The 24,889-nt window shown below is 42.4% G+C and overlaps 2 protein-coding genes across 7 annotated transcripts in view; both read left to right on the top strand.

Annotated features, from left to right (window-relative positions):
- The window catches only part of LOC311516746 (uncharacterized protein), a gene marked incomplete at its 5' end in the record, with an annotated part of 31,237 nt that extends 29,213 nt beyond the window's left edge, over nucleotides 1-2,024 (top strand). Inside the window, 2 exons of the mRNA XM_084621088.1 lie at nucleotides 429-769; nucleotides 1,411-2,024. Of these exons, the coding sequence (XP_084477214.1) occupies nucleotides 429-769; nucleotides 1,411-1,424 (355 nt within the window). The 3' untranslated portion in view covers nucleotides 1,425-2,024. The remainder of the gene's footprint in view (nucleotides 1-428; nucleotides 770-1,410) is intronic.
- Nucleotides 2,025-6,532: 4,508 nt separating this feature from the next.
- The window catches only part of RREB1 (ras responsive element binding protein 1), a 144,238-nt gene continuing 125,881 nt past the window's right edge, over nucleotides 6,533-24,889 (top strand). For 2 of the 6 annotated variants that reach the window (XM_084618191.1, XM_084618196.1), the window contains exons 1-2: nucleotides 6,533-7,221; nucleotides 7,385-7,576. In XM_084618191.1, the coding sequence (XP_084474317.1) occupies nucleotides 7,420-7,576 (157 nt within the window). In that variant the 5' untranslated portion in view covers nucleotides 6,533-7,221; nucleotides 7,385-7,419. Of the gene's footprint in view, nucleotides 7,222-7,384; nucleotides 7,577-8,243; nucleotides 8,264-24,889 lie in introns of those variants that run through there. The other 4 variants (XM_084618190.1, XM_084618193.1, XM_084618192.1 and 1 more) reach the window with 3 other exon arrangements.

Below are 24,889 nucleotides of genomic sequence, written 5' to 3'. Positions count from 1 at the left end.
CCCACTGGAGTGCCGTGGTGCCAGTGTGGACGCCCTAGTCAATTAATGCGCTCTGATCGGCCTCCAGAAGTGTCCCACAATGCCTGTTCTAGCCACTCTGGTCATCACTTTGAACTCTACTGCCCTGTCCTCAGGTGACCAACCATCAGACCCGCCCTTTAAATTCTCTGGGAATTTTGAAAATCCCCTTCCTGTTTGCTCAGCCAGGCGTGGAGCGCTCTCAGCGAATCTTTCCAGGTGACCATGCCCCCACGCGCCAGGCGATCCCCAGTATGGAGCAATGGCGAGGTCCTGGACCTCATCAGTGTTTGGGGGGAGGAAGCTGTCCAGTCCCAGCTGCGCTCCAGCCATAGGAATTATGATACCTTCGGGCAGATATCAAGGGACATGATGGAAAGGGGCCATGACTGGGACGCACTGCATTGCAGGGTTAAAGTGAAGGAGCTGCGGAATGCCTACCGCAAAGCCTGCGAGGCAAACAGCCGCTCTGGTGCTGCCCCTGTGACCTGCCGTTTCTACAAAGAGCTGGACGAGATACTTGGGGGCGACCCCACCTCCACTCCGTGTACCACCATGGACACTTCAGAGCCCAGTTCAAAAAGGCAGGAGGAGGAGGAGGAGGAAAGCAGGAGCGAGGGTGCTCAGGCAGAGGAAGACACCCCAGAATCCCTAGATGCATGCAGCCAGGAGCTGTTCTCAAGCCAGGAGGAAGGTAGCCAGTCATGGCGGCCGGTGCTTAGGGAAGCACAAACACCAGAGGAGGTTCCCGGTAAGCAGCTTTTATTTTGGGAAGGAAGTTATTCAGTGCGGGCTCTTGGGGCGAGGAGGGTTAGGGCTGCACGCATACCTAGATGTGGAATAGGGCGTTGATGTGCTCTCTCACATCATGGTAATCAGCCTCAGTGATCTCTTCAAAGGTCTCATCTAGAACTTGGGCAATGGGCTTGCGCAGGTTTCTCGGGAGAGCCACTGTATTCCTTGTCCCAGTCAGGCTAATTTATCCATGCCCCTGTGCCGTGTGGGGTGGGGGACCATTGCTTCACACAGGCAAGCTGCATATGAGCCAGGGCAGAATCCGCATTGCAGCAGAAGACCCTCCCTTGCTTCCCAGGTGACTCTCAGCAGCGAGATATCTTCCAGGACGAACTCCTGTGGAAAATGTGGGAACAGTGTTCAGTACAGGGGCCCCCTGCCACTGTTGGCTCTCCCCAAGGCACAGAAACCCAGAGGACAGTACAGCCGTGAAACAATCAGTCATGCTTGACCCTGTCCTTACTCACCATTTTGGGGCTGCTGTGGGTTATGTGCGCTTGCTTTGGGATGGGCAAATTATGCTATTGTGTAGACTGTGCTTGCCCTTGACTGGTGTGAACAATGATGCCTCTGTTAAGTGTTGCATTTTGCCTTTAGAGATGCAACCTTGAGATCTCAGCCGTGTGTGTTATTCCTGGACGAAAGACTCCAAAGAATCAGAAAGAGGCCATGTAGAAGCAAGTAAGACATGTTGCATGAAGTTATGCAGCATTCAAGTAATGAAAATCGAAAAGTGCAGGAGTGGCAGGACAGTGAAAGGAGAATCTGCCAGCACAATGAGGAACGCTGGCACAAAAGCGCGGTGCTCTGGCAGCAAAGCACGGATCAGCTGATAAGCATAATGGAGCGCCAAGCGGACTCTATCCAGGCGCTCGTAGCCATGCAGGCGGACCACTACTGTGCCCAACCCCCCCTGCAGCTCTTGTCCCAAAACTCTTTCCCTTGTGCCCCCATGTCACCTCCAACCCACTTTCCCCAACATCCGGGTTCTTACTGCCACCAGCTGCCTCCAATACCTGTAGCTTCACCACCCAGCCCTGAAAACTACCACCCTTACCCACGGCACTCAACCCCCATCACCATGCAGTATAGCCATCCTGAAGTGCAGCACTCATTGCAAAGCACTCCAGACAGGGAGGCTGAGTATGATACCAGGACATACACAAATCTGTGATTATACTGTTCCCCACCCCACCCCCTTGCCATTTCTGTTTCCCAAGCAGTTGTGTTTCTTTTCAATAAATGAATTTTCTTTTCAATAAATGGATTTTTTGGCTTTGAAAATATTCTTTATTATTGCATAAAGTAAAAGATACCTTAGCCCAGGAAAGAAACAGGCACTGCAAGTCAGCGTAGCAAACACAGATTCCTACTAACATTGGAACCACTGCACTTCACTCCCGAGCAGGGCACCAGACATTACTGGTGGCTTTCAGCCTTAAATTGCTCCCTCAAGTCATCCCTAATCCTTGCAGCCCCGCGCTGGGCCCCTCTAATAGCCCTGCTCTCTGGCTGTTCAAATTCAGCCTCCAGGTGTTGAACCTCCGAGTTCCATGCCTGAGTGATTCGTTCACCCTTCCCTTCACAAATGTTATGGAGGATACAGCACGCGGATATAACCGCGGGGATACTGTCATCGGCCAGGTCCAGCTTCCCATACAGAGAGCGCCAGCGGCCCTTTAAACGGCCGAAAGCACACTCCACGCTCATTCTGCACCGGCTCAGCCTGTTGTTGAACTGCTCCTTGCTGCTGTCAAGGCTCCCTGTGTAGGGTTTCATGAGCCATGGCATTAAAAGGTAAGTGGGGTCTCCAAGGATTACAATGGGCAATTTGACTTCCGCTACGGTGATCTTCTGGTCTGGGAAAAAAGTCCCAGCTTGCAGCTTCCTGAACAGGCCAGTATTCCAAAAGATGCGTCCGTCAAGCACCTTTCCAGGCCAGCCTGCATTAATGTCAATGAAATGCCCACGGTGATCCACAAGCGCCTGGAGAACCATAGAGAAATACCCCTTCCGATTAACGTACTCGGAGGTTAGGTGGGCTGGTGCTAGAATTGGAATATGTGTGCCATCTATCGCTCTGCCGCAATTAGGGAAACCCATTTGTGCAAAGCCATCCACAATGTCATGCATGTTACCCGGAGGCACAGTTCTTCTGAGCAGGATGCGATTAATGTCCCTGCAAATTTGCATCAACACAATTCCAACGGTCGACTTCCCCACTCCAAACTGGTTAGCAACTGATTGGTAGCTGTCTGGATTTGCCAGCTTCCAGATTGCAATAGCCACCCGCTTCTCCACCATCAGGGCAGCTCTCAATCTCGTGTCCTTGCACTGCAGGGTGGGGACGAGCTCCTCACACAGTCCCATGAAACTGGCTTTTCTCATCCGAAAATTCTGCAGCCACTGCTCCTCATCCCAGACTTGCATGACGATGTGATCCCACCACTCAGTGCTTGTTTCCCAAGCCCAAAAGCGGCGTTCCACAGTGGTGAGCATATCCGTGAATGCCACAAGCAAACTCATGTTATATGCGTTACTTGAGTCGATATCAGCGTCAGAGCCGTCACTGTCACTTTGGATCATAAGGAATAACTCGACTTCCAAACGTGATGTGCTGGCAAGACTCGTCAGCATACTCCTCAGCAGTTCGGGGTCCATTCCCGCAGACCGAAAGGGAAGACAGTGTGCAGTACAAAAAACGTTGAAAGATGGCGCCAAATGTGGACGGAAACACAGGGATTGCTGGAATGCGAACCGATGCATCACGGGGCATTGGGAGAGGACCCAGAATGCCCCCCGCTCCCCACCCCCTTCCCACAAGCCACAGCGCCAGAATGGGAAGAGGCTCTCTGTGGGATAGCTGCCCATAGTGCACCACTCCCAATGCCGCTGCAAGAGCCGCAAATGTGGCCACACCAGTGTGCTTGTTCCCGTCAGCGTGGACAGACTGCAGCGCTTTCCCTACTGCGCTCTCCAAAGGTGGGTTTAACTCAAAGCGCTCTACATCTGCAAGTGTAGCCATGCCCTAAGAGTTTCCACACCAGGGTTTGCATCAATTTAACTAAACCAGTTTAACTAAACCTGTGTACATTTGTGTGTAAACAAGGCCTTAGATTACAAACTCTTATATTACAAATACTTTGGCCTTGTCTACATGCAGTTTTTTAATTGATTTAACTAAATTGGTTTAAATCAGTGCACCCCCTAGTGTGGCTGCAATTATATTTGTATAAAGTTGCTTATATTGGTATAGCATATTTTGGTAAGTACACAGAAACAAATTATAGACGCTAAGACACCTTTATACCAGTATAACTCCATCCAAACTAGGGAATTGAACCAATTGAATTATACTGGGCTTATAAACAGAGGCAATTAAATTAGTGCAACCCGGCTGTACAGAAACTGTGTGTAGACGAACCCTTTGGGCCAAAGACCATCAATAAATGTACAGTGACTAACACTCAAGTTAACTGTGCAGTGAAGACATCCCCAATGGAATCTCAATCCTGGTAACTCCCATTCATCTCAATGGAGTGATAACTCAGATACCCAATTATGACAATTTAAATGTCTACAGTTAACTATTTCACTGCTAATCAAAGCACATATAAAAGGAGGTAGATGGTACCTGTTATTGTTTCCAATAATCAAGAAAGAACCAAGCAGAGATGAGTAGGACATCTGATCTCCCCTAAAGTGGAACCCAACCAAGCAGATCATGCAAGAGTGTATTTTGAACAATCCACTGTGCATGTCATCTCATTTTGGCATCACAACTAGGTAGATCTTGTTTTATGGGCTGAGTTTGGAAGAATACTATGTACTTATCACAGACACATTTCTTCTACCATAGCTAGATAGTGCATTTGATGGTGGGGATAATGGTGCAGAGTAAAGAAGATCAGGGCACTTTTACACTGTTTTTCCATGATTTCCCATGTTGATTTTGATAAAATATGAACCTTCCTTTAAAATTCTCATACATTCCAATGTTTGTTTTTTTAGCGCAAATTAATATATTATTACAAGAGTCTGAATTTTAACAAAGTTTGAAATAACAATAATGCTTACCATATATATACATATTAACTGTTATATTTTCATGACATTGTACACCATTTAACTGATTAAAATATCAGTTGTGTACAGAAAACACTGTCCCAACTTTAATATATTAAGACTTCATTGTCATCTTGGGGTTCTGATGACATGACTGGGTTTCACATTTGCACATTTATGAGGCTACCAGAACTCTTTCATGGAATTTCATTGGTTTTATTTAGAGTTTGGGGGAAGGATTCATTATTCCCTATGTAAAATATACTTAGTTTTGTTGAAGTACATATAATAGACTCCTTTACACACATTTTGTGACACACAATTTTAAAAAGCTTTTCAAGGAAGAATGACACAATAGAGAGCTTTATATATTACTGATATCATACAAGCGAAGGGCTGCTTGTCACAAGATTTAATCACTGACTTCATAATACACACACACATGAAACTTAGCTTACCTTTCCTACTGAAATGTTTTCTTTGTGAGGATATGACACCAAGTTTTAATAAACTGATGCAAGCAGTTTGTCTTCAGTCTAACTCTTTATTTTTTAAAACCTTTGATACTCCTTTTCAAATACTGCTCGTATCCTATAATTTCTAGCAAAAGTGATATTTGCTTTCTTAATTAAAAAAGATACTTCAAAGACATAGCTTTACTAGTTTTAGTTTAAGAAATGTAATAAAAAACCACTTCCTGAAAGAATGAAGTGGTTCCTCATCTACTCCTTGTGGCACACTCCAGAAATATTCTTAATTTTTTTTCATAGCCTATCTTTTTTGTTCAGTTGAGATTCCAGTGCAGAGGGTCACCACATGTTTTTATTTATTTATTCCTATGATCAGTCCCATAACTGCCAGCTCTTCCTGGCTTTTCAGGGAAATTCCTAAAACTTGTTTAGAAATACCCTTCTACATCACCCTTTAATCTGCTAAAATCTCTCAGTTACACTTTCATTTTGAAAACCATGAAAATGGCCACACCATTCAAGTTGGAGCACTTCTGAATATTTGATGGGCTGTTTTTGCATGACAATTTATGTTTGCAATTTTCTGAACCTTACCTTTGGGTCAAATATGGTGTATGGGTCCTCTGTTCTGATGCTGCTTTTCCCATTGCGGCTCATGAATTTAATTTAATTTTGTTAGAGACTATGACTGATTCTAGCAAGAAGCCAGGTATTCAAAGTTTATAATCAAACTTCGCCCTAAATAAAATTTTGGTCTCTATACGTGTATGTGATGATGAGTTCTGGAACTTTTATTTCACCTTGGTCAGGTAAAGGAAATACAGTATAACAAATTTTGAATTTGAAAAAAAAACCCCAACCCATTGGTAATAGGATGTACAGTAATTTTTGATGGTGAAATGATAGGCCAGCTTAGTTCCTAAAATCAACAGGATAAAGTACTGCATGCAAAACTAACTAAAAAAAACCCGTGTTTTCGAACTGCTACAAAAGAAAAAACCCAACACTAGTTTGTTGTTTACAAGAAAAGAAGTTGATTCACCTCTCACCTAGTTCCTTTTTTTAAATATTGATGCCTACAGAATCCACATGTGAAAACTTTAAAAAGCCTCAAACAGTACGTCTGTCTGTAAGGATGCAGGTCAGCTGCAGCCTTGGGCACATCGTGCCTACGGTTGGAAGTGTAGTGTACTAATGCTTGGAATGCTGCACCATCAGCAGCAGGCTTAAGTGCAACAGGCAGCATGGGCTTCTTCCTTTCCCAGTGATTAGGCGGCCGGGCTGAATGCGTGGCACCTGGCTGACAATGGATTAAGCAGCTAGAGACACGCACAGAGAGCGAGCGAGCGAGCCCTTCAGCGAAGATACTGCACCGTCCGCATCCCTGACGCTTTATCAGCCACCAGCACTCAACTGCTCTGCGCAACAGCAGCGTTTCCTCCTTACCGCTGGATCTCTGTAATGGAGGGGAGCAGCAGCCAGATGGTACATTACTAGCTAGATCCTTTCTGGTCTGGTAGCTCCGCACCCCACCCCCACCGCGCACCTCTCACTGGCTGGAGAAGTGGCCTGTTCTCTGTGGATGTGAATCGCCGCCGATTAGAGGGGACCGCGGCTATTTATTTAGGAATTGCCAGCTCGCAAAAGTTTCTAGGCAGGAAGCTGGGCTCCACGCAACTGGGGCGGAGGAGGAGGAGGAGGAGAGAAAAAAAAGTTTCGCTCACTTCTCTCCTTGGCGGAGCCCCTCCCCGCTCCGAGGGGAGAGCTAGAGATGCTGCTACTTGCAACAGGCTGCTATAGTAGCAGCGGCGGCCTGAGTAACACGTCCCCAGGAGACTAGCAGGAGCAACACGTGATGTGTCTACTTATCAGGGTGAGAGGGAGCGAGGCACCGCTGCGAGTGTGTGTGTGTGTGTGTGTGTGCGTGCGCGCGCGCGCGGGGGAGAGGGGGAGTGTGCGCGAGGGAGGGGGGCGCCCGCACAGCACGGCTGCAGAGGTGGAGGGGTCCCTCACTGTGCCCATCTTCCCCCCTTCAGGGAGAAGAGGAGGAAGGGAAGTTCCTGTGGAGTTGATGAACTTTGCACATCCACAGAAACGCCATTTTGATTCCTTTTTCCGGAACAACTTTGCGTCTCTTCTCTCCCTCCCCCCCCCCCCTTTCTCTTCGCCAACCCATCATCCGTGCATCATGTCTCGACGCAAACAGCCCAGCCCCAGCAAAAGCAAGGGTAAGTGCGACCGGACCTTTCTACCTATGCTCTGAACTCTGTTACAGAGAAGCAGCAGCAGTGTCTAAGTATGAGGGTCTTTTTTTTTTTTTTTTAAGGGGGGGAAAAACTTTTTTGGGGGGCGGTGGAGAGAGGAGTTCAAGAGGAAAGTTCTTTTTTGATCAACTTTTTAAAGACTGAGAAGTTGGGGTTTTTTTTTTTCCGTGTGTGCGCGTTTCCTTTTTTTAAAGAAAAAAAGTTTTGGCTGGCAGTGGTGGAGATGATGATGAGTTTGTGTAGCCTCCCTCTTCCCTTCCACCCCCACCCCCCGCTCCTCCCTCCTGTCCTCTTGTCTCCTTTGCTCCTTCTCCCCCCCCCCCCCCTTCCCCTGTTGCAGACTCTACCAACCAGCTGCACCAGCAGCAGCGTTTTGCCTGTAGCAGGACCTGATGCTCATCCATATTAAACCGTCTGAGCTCAGGAATCTGGCCAGATCATCTCCCCCTCCTGCTGCAAAGTTTATTTTTAACCAGCAACCACCACAATTTGGATATGGCTGCGAGGAAGAAACTTCTTTTAACCCAACTCATCCCTTCCTCCTAAGCTATAGACTCCCTTTCCCTTAGCCTTTTTTTTTTTCATGTTTATCCCCCCTTTTGGGGGGGGGGGTGGATTAAAAAAACTTGAGATGAAGGCTCCTCTTTGAAGGTACAAAACGTTTTATTCTGTACATCTCTTTGCTAACTTTTCGCCTTGTTTCGTTGATGAATCGAAGCATCCATGTGTGTCTTTAATTTGCACTTTGATACCTCTTCTTTCTCTCTTCTCAACCCCCCTCCGCCCTTGGGAGGGAGGTGAGGACCTTGCATGATCATGTGTGTCCTTTCCCCTTCCTGGCCTTTATTTGTTGTTGTAAAGTTACAAGCGCTCTGAGTCGCTTCTTGTAAAAGAAGTATTTGGCGTTTTCACACTTATTTAAATATGTTTGTATTTCTCTTTTCTTTCTCTGCCATTGTGCTGTGGCAGAGGCACATCTGTGTGTGTGTGTGATGTGGATTGTAGGAGGAAAGAAACACACACATCGTCACGAGTACAGGAAGGAGCCCGGGCAGCATCCGAAATAGGGGAAATAGTTCAGATCATATTTACTTTTTGTTCGTTCTTTTAAAACGGGGTATATTAGCTAATCCTTCACTTGCTGGACCAGATCTTGCATAGTTCTCTGCTTCCTTCTTCGCGCTCCCAACTTTCATCCTTTACTCGTGTTGCAATTTTGTGAGTGTGTTAATAACTTTAAGTTTTAAGAGCTCTTGGAATAAGGACTTCTTCTTTTTGTAAAGCAAAGTTTTTCTCCTCTTCTCCCCCCCCCACCCCCCCATGTTGATGTGGACTAGTCAAGACTCGTTTCTTAGGAAACTGCGACCTTAATCGTTGCTAAGAAGCAGGGGAGAGGTTTTTTCCTCTTCTCTCTTCTGTTGATCAGCATATTTTCTCTCTCTGTGGCTAAGTGGGAGTTGCAGTGAGGATGCAGATCCTCCTCCTTTGGGCTTGGTAGTCACTACTACAAGAACCTGGTTCTCCTTTTCCCCCCGCACTTCTTTCTCCCTTAAGTGTAACAAATAATGAGCTTGCACAGGCTGGGCTTGGCACCATGTCCAGAGTTGGACTTGTTACACTCTGTAATATGGGTGGCTGGGAGGGAGAAGCAGCACTGGGAAGCGTGGCTTGTGTTGTGTACTCAACTTCAGTTTTCTAGTTGTGCAACATCGTGCTCCCAAGACAGACGCATCTTGTTGTCGGGCAGAGTAGGGTAGCCGGAGACGGAGACTAGTTGGAGATGCTTAAACTTTTTAGAGAAGGAAGGGGAGGGTGGTGGACTGAACTTTGTCATGTCGTTGATAAGTTTCCTCTGGCTCCTTCTCTCTCCCCCTCCCCCCCCACTTTTTTTTTTTTTTACCTCTGAGTTACATTATCTTTCTGCGCTCTGCAATGCATCCTTGATGGGTTATAAAAGAGGAGGAGAGTATTTCTCCTTGCTCAGCAGATTTGTCCTCCCCTGCTCCTTACTGGGTAGAAGACAGAATGGGAGCCTAGATCCGGATGAGCAGTTCACATTCCATTACGAAATTCTACACGGCTTCAGAGCCACCAGCAGCACCACCACCAGTCCTCACTCCTCACTCACACATAGTTTCTTTTTGGGAGATGGGTGGGGTGGAAAGATAGTCGTCTTCGTTTTTTTTCCCCCCCCTCTCTTTAAACAAGGTGCAGATCTGTTTGGTTGGTTTAATAGCCAGATTATCTCTTCCTCCGTAGGCTGGATTGAATTATTTAGGAAAGTCAGTGGAAAAGATGGGGAGAATTTGTTTTTGTTCTGTTTTGTTTGTGGCTCCTAGGATGGGTGATAGCTGAAAGGAGCAAAGAGATGCTTTAATCCTGTGAAGGAGCCTATTGAAGTGATTTCTGAAAAAACCCAAAGTAGATCTTAACTTTCACCATCCTACTTTGCATGTCTTATGATTTAGATAAGATCAAATGTGGTTATGTGCTTCTGTTAAACTACATATTCAACTAGTATCTAAATGTGACTTGGAATAGTGTGGGGGAGAGAAAATAATCTTAGTCCTTTTTTTCCCTTTTCTCCGGCCCTTCTAATTCAGACCCTACATTCAATTACTGTGCTTTTTAAAATAAGTAATTGCTTTTTAACAACTACAGTAGAAGTTGTCAAAGACATAAATTGGCCTCCCATCTCTGAAGTTTATAGTGGAAACCTATTATAAGGTTGAAGTTCTGTGTTGAGACCTACTATTTTGAAGCACATAAAATATGTTACCACAGTTCCCTTTTTCCACAGAGTTTTTGGGTGTGTGTGAGAGGGATGCAGTGACTCATGGCCAGGCCAGCCATATTTGTTTTAGGTTTTAATTTTCCCTTTGAAGAGTTAGGGATATATTCTATTGGTGTGCATGCATAATGCCTATTAGCATTAACGGGAGTTAGGTACATCCATGGGAGAATAGATCCCTTTGTGTGTTGAAACTCAGAAACAGCATGGATCCATCATCCAATCAGTCAGGTTACCACAACACTTCTTTTCAACATTCAGTGTGGAACACACCTAATGTCCTTACTTGCTACAATGCAGTTGGTCTGATCTTGATGCTTTTCTTTCTTTTTGATTAGGTATTCACATTTAGAACTTGACTGGTATCTTGTAGCTTTAAAACCCCCCATTATTTAGACACAGTTTTTTATACTTTCTACAAGCTTATTTTAATAGGAAACCGATTTTTTTAAATTGTCATCTCTTCAGTTTACCAGTCAATAATTTGCTTTAGCCATTAATTTATCTATCCTTTAACAATCCTTCCACAATATTATTTCTTACCAAAACATCTTTATTCTTGCAATAAGGAACTTGTGTTTTTTAGAATTAAAACAGAAGATAACACATTCTTTAAAATGTAGTTTCTAAAGCTTAGCTGTCCTTTTCTCCAAAGTTTGAAGTTTAATTTATTAGCAGATTTCAGTATAGTTGAGCACCTCAGTCTGACTCAGCTGGTACCGGAGGTACATCCATTCTTAACTGTTTACATCATTCAGTGACCTTTTGGTCGTATGATCTTTATTTTGGATTTGAGAGTCAGGAGATTCCTGAAGTTTTAGGATTGAAAAAGCTGAATGTTTATGTTGTATATCAATAGTAATTTTAATAAACTCCTTTTAGTACCCAAGGTGAACACAACATATGAAAAAAACTTCTCAGTTTTATTTTCTGCAGTGCTTTTGTTTTTTATCTTATGGATTTTGTCATTTGTTTGGATTGATGGCATAGTATGTTCATAACTGCACCATGAATTTACTCTCCTTTATTTCGTGAAAACTCTGTTAATTAGAAACATAGTTTGACCTGTTGGAATTCTTCTTGAAATAAAAATTAATCTTGTACTTACATTGTATAGATTACAAAAATAGAGAGAGAAATCCCTTTGGTTATATTCATTATCCCTTGTAAAAGTAGGTGGTGCTTAGAAGGTCATAGGATAAGTGTTGCTAAGCAGCTAAACAGAAGGATGCTAAAATTAACCCAAGTGTACTTGTAAGGGATTCTGTTCTTTTTAAGTTTGTAAATAAATTTTTAGTTTACTTACAGTGGTTTTTAAGTGTCAGACAAAGATCTTGGAGTGAAATCTTGGAAAAATATTTAGGCATATGAGTAAATTTACTCACATAAATAGCCTGTTGGGACTACTCATGTGAGTAAACTTACTCATGTGCTTAAGTGTTTGCAGCATTGGGCCCTTACTTTGTGCCCTTTACAAATGTCCTCGAAGAGTTATCTGTTGTTCATTACTCTGTGAGCAACTCTGATGTATGTTGGATAGCAGCCTGTGCAGACAGACTTGGAAAAATCAGCACCAAAGATTCTACAGCAACAAGCAGAAAACAAGTACATTCTGGTTTGTTTAGAAAAGTTTTAGATCTTTTTCTGTGCAGAAAATCCTCTAATTTTTTGATGCCTGATAACTAAAATTGTCATATGTATTGGTTTACAGATTTAAAGCGTGTGAAATCATATGACATAATTTTCTTTAAATATTAACAAGATTTTTATTGAAAAGAGAAATATATGATTGGACCATTATTATGAATACATGTCAGGATCCACAGTCTCCATGATAATGTGACAATAAGGTTTTTTCCTAACTGATAATCGTTCCATTCTCTTAGAGGAGATTGGCAGTACTATTTTAAGTTCTGCTGAAAGTAACGAGGATGCCTACCTCTGTTACTCTTTCACCTCCTTTCTAAATTCAAACAAAATGGTTCATAGTTTGCATTATCACCAATGTTCTTCCTTCCTCCCTCCAGCCCCCCATCACAGCTTTAGAATGCATTTCAGGAGAGCAAACTGAAGCTTTGAAAAGGGGCCGAGTTTGTTTGCACTGTGTTCTCTTCATATAAATTTAATTATGACCATGGTGTTCATATACCCTGCAACTTTGCCGAGAAATGTGTTGGGAGATCACATATAGAATTGGGAGGAGGAAGAGTGTTCTCGCCAAGGAAACAATGGGACTAGCCAATTTCTTATTGTTGGCTGGGAGATCTGATTTGTTAGAGGCTGGTGTTGAAAATTAAAACGGGGCTCTTCTGAGGACAGTAAAAGGTCTACTTTCCATTTCTCGTATCTTTGTTAAAACAGCAGTTACAATGATTATGTTTCAATCACCATATATAAAGATGTTATGGATGAAAAATATTCCTTTAGGTGGGATGGGATCCAGACTGAGTAGAAATCCCACTCTCCCACCTTTCGCTTTTGATGATGTGCTGAAAAGTTTGATATCACTTTCCATGGGAAAAACAGAAATTTGCTTAGCTCTGCCTGGTCAGGTTCAGTTAGTAGTGTTTAATTACTAATTAATATAGATGGGCTGGGCTGGGAAGTACAGTGCTATGGGATACATCCAAACAGGAGTTGGAGGAGATTTGACTTCGTTTGTTCTTCCAGTGCAGAAATCTGATGATAGTACATCTTGGATGCAAACCAGTCATTAGCATTTCCCACCTTAAAAATTCTTTCAACCCCACCCTGGCCATCAATTTGTTTCATATAGCAGCACTTTAAGGTAGGACGTACATGATTTGAGAGGCTACAACTCTTAAGGCAGAACTGAAGCATCCTGTTCTTTGTTTTTGTGCTTACATGAATGATTAACTGCTTTGAAGCTAATATTAATATTGCTTTCCTGTGAAATAAAAAGTCTAGTTAGCAGGCAATTTGAAAAGATTTTTCTCATTTTCACAGTCCCGTAGTAGTGGAAATGGTTCAGAGTAAACTAGCCTGGAAAGGGCAATAAGACGTGTGGGCCAGATTCTGCTCTCAGTTAAACTAGAGTAAAACTGGCAGAGCTCTATTGTGTCAATGGAGTTTGTCTGGAATTACTCTGATGTAACAGAGCGGAATCTGGATCTCTGTTTCCTCTAGCAATCTGGAAGCATTCCGGTGAATCTTGTTTTTTAATAAAAGAAAAGGAGTACTTGTGGCACCTTAGAGACTAACCAATTTATTTGAGCTTTATTAGTCTCTAAGGTGCCACAAGTACTCCTTTTTGCGAATACAGACTAACACGGCTGTTACTCTGAAACTTGTTTTTTAATGGTACTTCAGCTTTCAGTTTGTCCTGCCTACCAATCAGTACACTAGTTGCCTGTGAATAGGTACTTTAGACAAAAGAAGTAGGTGACTGGGTGGAGACTGTTTATTCAGTGTGATTCAAACAAGTATTTGAAAGCCTTTGTAAAGTCCTAGAGACAGAGCAGCTGAATAGCTTAACTAGGATTCACCTGTAGACTCCCTGAGTTCCATGAGGATGGTATTAACTGGGCGGAGAAAAGCTATTGGAAACCCTCTCCCCAAGACATAGTTAGACTTGTGTACTAAATAGGCATTCTGAGGGTTGTTAGATTAAGGCCTTAACAGTTTTGATTACAACCTCCTCCCCACTCTGATGTTTGCATTACCATCAGTTTTTGTCGGGGAAGAATATTGAATGTCGTAACCCCTTGATAATCTGTATGTTATTCCCTGATAACCAGAAACTTCTACGCTTAAACTCTGTACCGTTCACTTTTTTTAATACATCATCTTAATAAAATTTTTAAATTTGAATTTCACTACTTTAAATGTTAGCATAGGGTCTTAGCATAGTGCAAAAGAGCTTTTAGCTAACATTGGTGGATTACTTGGATTTTGTTTGTCTTTTCATCACATCAGTTTGGAGGAAGATGTGAGATTTCTATATCTTTTTGGAGGCACAATGCCTGTCAATCAGATCAACTTGATCTCTCTCAGATTATAAACTGAAAACTAATATTCTTTTTTTAAACTTTGAGGTACATTTTTCAGACACTTCTAAGTCACTTCTGAGGCTGTGTCTACACTAGCACTTTTGTCGGTATAACTTATGTCACTCAGGTGTGTGGGGAAAAAAAACACCTGTCTGAGTGACATAAGTTACACCGACAGAAGTGCCAATGTGGATAGGTGCCATCATTTATTTTTTGAAGCTGGAAGATGAATGAACTTTGATAGCCAGATTTTAATGAGTTTCTGTAGGAATTTGATTCCTTTTTCGTTTTAAAGATGAGGGAAACAAAACATTAAATCCTAAAAATGCAGGTAGCCTTTGCTTTTGTCATCTGTATTTGTTTAGCTTGTTTTACTGAGGACACTGAGGATCTTTTCATCTTGTATGTGATGTAAGTGCTCAGAAGCTTGAGGTTTTATACCATACAGCAATTCATATAAATACATTATGCACATTAAAGCAGTAAAATTTCTCCATGGGTAGGTTGTTGTTGTTTCCATGTTTCCTTTTTTAACCCCTGTTTTATGGCTCAGCCATATAGATTTGCATTGGGTAGTCCTAGCAAACAAGATCTTTCTTCTATTTTCTTTTGGGGGTGGGAGGGATCAGTTCAGAAATAATTTTCACAGTTGTCAGATTTGGTTGGGGGAAGCAGGAAGGAATTTACTAAAATTAGGTGGGTTTTTCTAATCTTATAAAAAAGTGCTTATCTTGACATAAAGAAGTCATTAGGATGCCTAAGTTCTTTCAGGTTTTGAAAACCTGAGAAGCAGCCAAGATATTAATGACCCTGTACTGTTCTGCATCCATGTGTGGAACTCTACTCTGGTGTCAGTGGAACTGCATGCATGCAAAGGGCAATATATGGCAATGAACTTTTAATGTGGTTGCCATGTGTAAGTCACGTGCTGTTACAGCTTTTTCCCCCCATATTCTTTTTACTCTAGTAATTTGTGTCACAGCTTGAATGTTTCACCATAGTTCATAAAAGTTCTTTTTTTTTTTGGTTTGTTTAAATGAAGATACTAAATTACAGTAAGAATAATTGAATGCTATAGAAGTTAGAGGTTGAAAAGGCCTCATGGATTAAGATATTCCATTTGCAAATGCAAGGTACACTTCCCAGATGTGGGGTATAAGTGAAATGAGGGGTAACAAGTGCTTTTCTCTGTAGATGTAATTTACACTTTATGCTATTTGAAACAAATGATCTGTTTCTCTTTCTCAAGAGAGAATTTTTAACATCTCAAGATAGCATTTGTTTTCATCCTAATGAGATGGCCCAAATGTGTCAGTTTGTACATTTATATGACTTCCAAATGAGACTTAAAGTTGAGGCCCTGACAGCTTCTGGTAACTAATCCCACAACTTTCATGGCAGATGAGTTACTTTCCTACCCTGAAAGGTCCCATAGCAATGTTTGAATCAGTAAACATGTTAAATCCACTGTCCTCGTCCTTCTGCAATTTTAGGTAATTCTGTGCAATTTTAGGTAATTTCTGTGGTTTGTGATTGAGCAGAACTCCTGTTTAAGATCTGCAGCATTTGCTCCATTCTGTCTACCTAAACTCCTAACTCCCTTCACTTTTATGGAAGAAGCTTTTTTTCCCCTTCCTCACCTTTATTATTACTATTTTTTTATTTATAAAAAGACCAGACCACTCTGTAGCTTTGCTGTGCACAGAATGAATGCCATGCTGTCCCTAATTAGAGGCTAAATTTGAGTAGAGGGTGAAGTGTCATAATCATAGTGGATGCCTAGTCGCTTATAAGGAAGCCATGCACATTTTAAACACTGCAGGAGGGAACCAACAGAATCTGTAAACTCTGCAGCCCTATTAACTGCAATTCAGGCAGTTTTCAAGCTCTGCCTGCAAAGCTGGTGAAATTTGTAAGCTCTTTAAGTCTAGTTGCTCTGGATTTTTCATGGTTCTTTTTCCGCCTTGAGGGAAGAAAGCTAAGGTGACTCATCTTAAATGCTCAAAAGTCAGAAAATGAAAGTTAAGGTTCTCACAGGAACATTAAGTGGGCCATATTAAACATCTGTTGTGTGTGTGGTTGGTTGGTTGGTTTTTAATTATTCCTGCTTAGCCCTCTCCACCTGTCAGCCATGGGTACCATTTGCCTCTATGCTGCCTCCAAAATGTGTTTCCCCATTCTGGTTCCCTGGCAGTAGAGCTCCATTCACAGCTGTCCCAAGAACAATCTTCTACAACCCAGAGATTGTGTTAACCTTCCAGTGGATTCCCTGTGGGGAATGATAGGCAGACAGTGTGTCCCAAGGGTCCAGCCTTCCTTGGAGAAAGAGTGAGAGACACACATGGAAGATTCTTTTTTCTGTGTCTGGATTTAAGGGGCTTGTTTTGGGCCAGAGTTTTTATTTCCAGTATTAAGTTGCTCTTACTCCAAATCCTTCAGTGTGTGGGTTCTGCATCCACTATTTATATGCAATTGAAAACTAGTAGTCAGCTGGTAATATTCAGCACATACAATACTCTCAGTCAGCTACACTTTTAGATGTTGCAAGGCCATATAGAATGTTGAGTGACCTCTTGCAGAAGTATTTTCTGGTGCCTGATCTGACCTGGTTTTCTGGAAGCTGCTCCCTTGCATGTTCCGCCTCACTCATTTAACTTACAGTAAATGTTTCCATGTCTGTGCTCATTGTGCTTCCTTTTAAAAATGTACAGTAAAAAGTCTTGGGACCAAAAATAGTTTGTTCATGTTGGATGGGACGAAGACAACCACGCGTACCTGTCACATGCTCAGTAACAGTTCCTAGCAAGCGGTTTGAATACAACAGCTCCTTCCACACATGCTAACTAATATTTGATTATTTAGAGAGAGAGAGTCAAATGTTCTTTGAATAGTCCAGATGACCAATGCAAATCAATGTAACATAAGTTACTATAAATATTATCTCAATAACACCAAAATAATGCAGAAATGAGTTGGTTTAGTACTCTAGTATTTCCAGGTGTGTAGGTGCAGACATAGCAAAAAACCCACCAAATTTGGTTCTGTCCCCTTATTGGCTGACTCAGCCGAGAAGTCAGCAATTTAATGGATTAATTGAAGGAGGGCATAGATACTGAACAACTGCTTGCTAAAATATCCCATCTTATTGTTTTTGCTTAACCCATCCTTTCTTCCTCTTCCATTTCTGCCAACTTGTTTATCTCCTCCACGTCCTATATCCTAATTCCTAGATTATAAATTTTTGGGGGCACGGCCTCTTGACATATACCACGTTTGTCCAGTGTCTAGCACAATGTGGACCTGACCTGGTAGTCACTACTGCAATATAAATATTTAATAGTAACTTCCCTCTTACCCCTTGAGGTTGTCCTAATCTTGTGCTACTACCACCTGGGCTTCTGTATGTAAACAGAGGACTTTGGTTGCATTAGTTGGGCACTTCTCATGAATGCTTTGTTCACACACAAAGGAAAGGCATGCCGATTTTTCTATGCAGTGGCATCAGTAAATATACATGATTAATAATCTGTAGATCGGTTGTTTAGTTTTTGGGTTTTTTTAAGTTTTGCAGCGAGTATAGTCCTAAAAATTCTGGGTTTTTTTTGTTTTGTTTTTTGTTTAACTTCAGTGCACATCCGTCTAGTGTTTGAGGGTTTTTGGGTTGTTTTAGGCCTTGTTGTAAACATGCCAAGCGTTAAAATCCTGAAATGTAGAGGTTTGAAGAAGAACCTGGGAATAGAGCAGTGTGCCATTCTCTCAATAATCACATTGTTGATACAGTACAGAATTCTACTAAAATACTCACTCTTTCCATTCAAAACCTAATCTAACTTTCATTCCTTAGGGTGCAGCATAAATAATTCACGTTTAAGACTTTTTAAAAAACTGCATGCCAGCTAGGATGTATATCCTATGTCCTGGCTTATAAAGTATGAAAGTATATTGAGTAATGATAATCACTAGAAACAGACCCCCCTAGAGAAGGCTCCATTTTAATCAGGTTACCTGGATTAAACCAAACCAAAGGTAATATATGTAAGCGTAAGTACTAACTAGTTGAGTTTCAGAACTCCAGGGTTCTATTGTGTATGGGTTTCTCCCAATCAAATGCAGTTCAGTGTTACTAGAGCTGAAATAAGCTGATATTTGCCCATGGTGCATGGCAAACAGAGGTCAAACACTTATAAGGCCAATGATACTATGACTTGAATGCATGCAGCACGTTTCTTTTCTAAACATCTTTTGAAAAAAGGTATGACTGCATTGGTGCCATATATAACAGAAATGCATCTTCCCTCTAGCTTTAGCAAATGGATGCATCCTATCAAATTGTACTGTTGAGCATGTTTAGTCATGTTGCTGTAATAAGCTTTGAAAACAGAAATGGGTTTTGTCCTGCTGAGTTCATGAAGACTTTAATGAATTTGACTGGCTTGTTCTAGAAACTCTTTCTTATGTTTGCATCAGCCCCTTTCCATTCTGGTCCTGGGGTTGGGGAAGGAGGCTGAGAGTTGTGTATGTCTATAACACATTTTTTCTTTAAGTAATGTACAATAGTTTTATTAACCTCAGAGTGTAACAAGTAACCATTTTAATGTTTTGTGTTTTTAATCTTTACTGTAAATTATTTTATAGGTGTCTCTCTTCCTGGCATCTCAAGATGTTAGGCGTATTGTGTGTGGTGTGCAGCACTTGTGTATTTGCATTACTGGTACTCCTCTTAGTCCAGATAAACTGAGCGTCAGGAGCCTAACCTGTTCCTATCCTCTTTCCATCTTCCTGGCAATTTTCTTATTTTTTATTTTTTTTAAAAAAGAGGTCTCCCTATGAAATATGTGAATGTAAAATCTGCTCTGCATGTGTTGGTCATCTTTTTAACTCTCTAACTTGTAGCAATGCAGAAAAAGCCCTTCAGAACCCAAATATTGTTCATTAACCTGTTAGGGATTTAGTGTGTCAAAGGGATGGGGAGCGGGTCATGATACCTGTTGCTTGTGCCAGCCACTAATCATACAGACATTTAAATATATGCATAACTTTACTCATATGAGTTGTCCCATTTAAAGTCCGTCAAACTACTTGTGGGTTAAGTTAAATTAAATTTGGCAGGACTGGGGCCTACTTTTACTTTTCAAAAACGTTATTTGCGGTAAGAGACAGAATCTGCAACCCTATTCACACATTGAAGTAAACACTACTCAACTTGAGAAAGGGCTGCAGAATTTGGCCCACTGGGAGGTGGCTTTGAAGAAACGCTGGAATAAACGTTGCTATGTTCTTTAAAATTATATTAAATTAGACCTCTGAAGTATACTAAAACTCAAATGCAGTGCCTGCAATATCTAATATCTATTTAGTATCTATTTAATATCTGTGCAGTGCCTGCAATATCTAATATCTATTTCAATCGCTCACACATTTTTTTTATTTTATTTTGTGCATAATTTGTTCAACATAGCATACTGGGCTTGGGCTGCAGAGCCACAATGTGCGGGCGGGAAGATGTAAAAACAAAGGTGCCTTAAAGATAATTTTTTCACTCCCTTAACCTGCACTGAACTGCATCAGGATCATCTCCCTTTTCTAGGTGTGCTGGCTGCAAATGGTCACCTGGAGTAAAAAATGCAGCTAAGGATTGACTTGGCTCCATCTCCTCTGGCCACACCCTCTTGTCCCTGCAGTGCCGCTAGTAGGGTGAAGGAGGGATACCATTAGAGTCCCTACAATGTCTCTGCATCACTGAGGAATCCCCTTATGTTCATGTGACCTTCCCTGGTCTGGTTAAGTCAGCTCTGTGGGCAGAATAAGCAGTGGTGCTGTACAAAGCAGTTACCCCAGAGAATGCACTCTGTTGCCATGGATTTGAAATGGCAACCTACAGCCATCCTGTCTCCCTGGTATCTGCATCACAAAAGATACCCACCCCATAGGGTAGGTGTGGTGGATTGTCATTTAAAGGTGGCCTGTCATAAGGACAACCTGGGCCTCAGATGTCTGGCAAGAAAATACGGTTGTTTCACTTATGACAGCCAAAACTTGGGGTTAACATTTTGATTGCATCTGATCTGAGGCTGGGAATGAAAATTAGCTTTCTGCTTCAGTTCGCATGGAAAGGCTGCCAGTGACCACTTCACCCACCCTGCAGACATGTGGGCCTGGAAGTGAGGAGGGGGGAGCAGTAGGGAGCATCACCAGAAAGGCAGAGAGACTTGGCTCTTGGCCATGAGCAGGAGCAGCGACAGCTGTCTTCAGGGCCCCAGGAGCTAGTCACTTATGTCAGCAGAGCCAACACTCCTTAAACTCTGAGGGGGAATGATTGGATGGGAATTGTGTGAAGAAAACAGAGGGCAAGACCAGGGGTTGCTTTGTATAAAGCAACCTTTTTTTGTTTGTTTTATTCTCCTTGATACCAGGGAGACGGGATGGCTCAGGGTGTTAGTAATAAGATGTGGTGAAGCTTTTTACCTTGCAGGTTGACATTTCAAATTCAGTTCAGGGGAGCAATGAATTAAAGTCATTACCACCAGTTAGCTGTCTGAACTTTGAGACAGGTGCACATTGCAAAATTCCCCCCTATAATTGGCACTCCGTAGAGGGGTCCTGGATTGAATATATATGAGAAGTGAATTACCTTCTTATCTGTCCTGGGAGTAATTCTTCCCGTTCAGGGCTGAGACCGTTGGCAGGGGAGGCTACTTTGCAGGATCTGTTCAGTCTCCTGGCTCTCAGTCCCTCACTTTTCACAAGAAGACTAAATTATCAAGGTGAAGTGCTGCGTCCCCAATGCTCAGTACAATAATATTGTGCTGGGATGCCGTATGCCATACAATGAATAACCAATATAATTGACATTCTTTGGGATTTTTGTCATGGTCCTCTGTCAGGCTGAAGTTTTTGTTAAGACTCAGGCTAGTTTTACTAATAGGAACAGCACGTTGTATATTCCTCCAGAAATCTCACAAGTACTTCATAAATTTTAATACTTTAGCTGTGTCAACAGCCTGCTCAGGTAGAATAAGTACTATCTCCATTTTTGCAACTGGGAAACTGGCACATGAATGCTCCCAGTCTTGTGCCTGAACCAGTAGGTCATACTTCCTGTCTAGGAAGCTGAATACACAAAACTGTAGGTTCATAGACAACCATCATTTAATAGGTGGCATACAAGTACTAATAGAACTGAGAAATCTAGTCACTGCTGATATATTGGATCTAGCTTCCAACTGATGCGTGGTGGAACGTTGTGAATTTTTTGCATTTAAAAAGTGAGATTTTGTGCTTGTGAAAGGAGACAGGTCCACTGTTGTCAACCCTTCTCACCACTCACACCAGAGCCTGAGTAAATGAATGGACCTTTAAACCAGTCCATGATCTGAAATATTACAAACTTTGGCCGCTCTGGGATTAATGAGGGAAAGAAGTTGCAGAGTTAATGGACCGCTGCTGGAAAAGCCAGCCCAACAACTCCCCTTGATGTTCAGATGTAGGGACTTTGAGTGAGAATGCATCAGCTGACTTGATGTACTACTGATGCACAGAGCGCAAGAATGGAGTCAGTACACTGTCCAGGTCTGAACAAAGAGATGTAGAGGTTTGTGCCCAAACTGACCGTATGTTCTCTCAAATTGCATCACTGAAACCACTGCAGGAGATAGTGACTGCTCAATATTTTTATTTAATGCCTATTACATTACCAACCAGAGACTGCAATCAGGATTGATGCTAGGTGGTACAGAGACAAATACTAAAGCACTGCCCTTGTCCAGAAGAGCTTACAGATACAGATTGAAAAGTAGGAGTGACGAAATAGAACACTGCAAGATGGAGCCATCAGAATAGCTGCAAAACAACCAAGATGATAGTGATAGGTAATCTTTGGTCTTGTCCTGACTAGGATTTAAAGGTTGCTAGAACATGTTAGCCAACTTTCTAGCTAACTCTTTTAAAAGTCCAGAGTGGACAGAGCACGCAGCTTTTAACAGCTGCTGAAGTGGTTGAGTTAAAGCTTCGGTGGAGTCAAGGGTTTACCTTGAACAGCTGACACCTGTTAAAACTACAACTTGCCTTGTCTATGCTGGGATTTTAACATGTTAAAAATATACCTTTTTTCTCCTAATGAAGATAAGTCCATAGTCAGACATCAAGGAATGCTGAGGGCTACAGCCAGGGTTCTCTCTCCACCGTCATCTCAATAAACTTGTCCAATAGAGGCAGACAGGACACAGGAAGGTAGCACAATCATTAGAGGCTGTCGATAAATTACTTACTTGTTTTTTGGTGGGGTTTTTTCAAGACTCTCTCTCCCTCCCCCCCCATAACACTGAGACAAATGCACAGACTTAAGGACCCACCCAATGCATTATATAATTTATGGACAGCCTTTTAACACCAGGATATGGATAATTTGATCAAGGGCCTAATTATTTGAGTGATTACTGATCCCTGCCCTCCCTCTGAGAGGTTCCGTTAATTGACGAGAACAGTGTACCCAGTATCCCCCCACTGGATTTCTTCCCCCCCCGCCCCGATGGTAGCCTGAAGCTTTCTAAGCACAACTAGAACCCTACGGAATGAAACTTGGCCAGACACCATAGGCATTTATCCTGTCCAGACGGGGTGCCCCTGCGGACACCATCCACATCCATGTGATACTAGCTATAAAAAGTTAGAAAACTCATCAAAACCGAGAAATACTTGAGTGTTTGCAGGTGATGGAAGCCGGGATTCACCAATCTACTGTGGTCTAAAAATTCGGCATAGGAATTGCACTGACTTGCTTAAAAAAAGGTTTATTGCTATAACTCTTTTCTACTCCCATCCCATTATGTTTATAATCTTTCAGCGTATTTGTATATGACACCTTTGAGATCTCTGTGGCAGGGACCTGTCTCTCTGTTCTATAAGGGAATTAGCACACTTTGGGACTGGAACAAATAAGAAAGCTTAAAAGAAGTTTTCCAAAGGAAATTATTTTGCTTTTCACACTATCTAAAATAACCCCACTTATTTTTATAGACCCTTATCCATTGAAGGACACCAAAGTGCTTTACAACTGTATAGATACATTATGCTACTGAAATGCAGCCACCTCTAGAGTGAAAGGCGGGGGGGCGGGGAGCTGAAGAGACGTATTGGCCAGGTCACCAGGAGGAAAACCCTTTCCTTATGAAAAGTGCTCTGCACTCTATAATGCTGACATAAACCAGAAAAGGAACCTTGGCTTCTAAAGTCTCTTTTTAACCTGTACACATTATACTGCATGATACTCAGGGTGCCTGGGATTGATGAAAAGGCTTAGTCAGTCTTGCTAAAGCTTGGCATTTAGCTGTAAATAGTGCAAATTTTAATGTCTGGGTGTCTGAGTCTCCTGAGTAGTAAAGGTACCTTTACTGGGTGTAAGAAAATAGCTACTTTTAAAAACAGAATTCTGTTGTTTGTTTGTTTGTTTGTTGAATCCTGGATACTACTCTTGTATTCAGCTTGTTGAATATAAAGGCTGCATTCAGTTTCTTAGTGTTAAAAGTGTTTTATAGATCTCTTTAAAAGTAGCAAAATTGGGTCCAGCTATAATTATGGCGTTGCACTGCTTTATAGTGGAGGCTGAATTTTCACTGCATCTCTATGTAAAACCAGTTTTTTAGCCCAGCATCTACAGTACAGTATATCTGTTAAATGAAGTGAAGGATCAGCTAAACAAAGTGAAGTTTTCATTTGAGGGGATCCTGACTTAAGTTGCCAACCATGGTTGTTGGTATGACCCATGAATTTCTTTACTTTTGGATTCAAGATTGGTCTTAAGGCACTCTGGCAGCGCTCTGTGTAATTGCTGTCCTGAGGGTTGTGTAGTTCACGTGAGGGCTAAGGAATTGAGCCCTAAATTGGCATGGACTTGGACTGTGGGCTTGACTTCTGCTTTCACATGCGTAATCAGGAGTGACTGTATGTGACAGTTGAGTTCCAGGATGTTAAAAACAATGTGAAAGCAGACCCTGGCTGTGTGCTAACTGCATTATTCTCAAGGTATGTAACTTAGACAACGAGATGTTTTTATGTTTATCTAACAGCTGCAGCCCAGGAGCCAAGAACATACCTGCATGGCCAAATCACCTCGCATTCTGTCCGAGTGGCAGGCTGAACATTGGGTATCTTTGTTGAGGGGCTGTAGGAGAAAGAGATGTCTTCCTGCCCCTTACTGTCCCTCACTGCCCAAGTACCAGAGTCACTCTACTAAGGTTACTTCAACTCATCAGCTGACCTAGCCTTCCTGCATGCCTCTGTCGCTTGGGATGGGCCATGGAATCCACACAGCTATGCATCCCAATAGCTCCTTGTTGCACTGCAGGTAGCTTCTGCTAAACTGTGCTTTGTGGTGTACGCTTCTAAACCCTGTGCGGGGTTGGGCACCCAAAGCCATCATCAGTGCAAAGGAACCACATCTGTTCTGCTCCTGGGGCATGGACCTTTGCAGCCATGGAG

Source organism: Lepidochelys olivacea (genome assembly GCF_965140295.1).
Source record: "Lepidochelys olivacea isolate rLepOli2 genome assembly, chromosome: 2".
Taxonomy (NCBI): Eukaryota; Metazoa; Chordata; order Testudines; family Cheloniidae; genus Lepidochelys; species Lepidochelys olivacea.
Note: the sequence above shows the minus strand (reverse complement) of the source record. Positions and strands in the feature narration are given on the sequence as shown.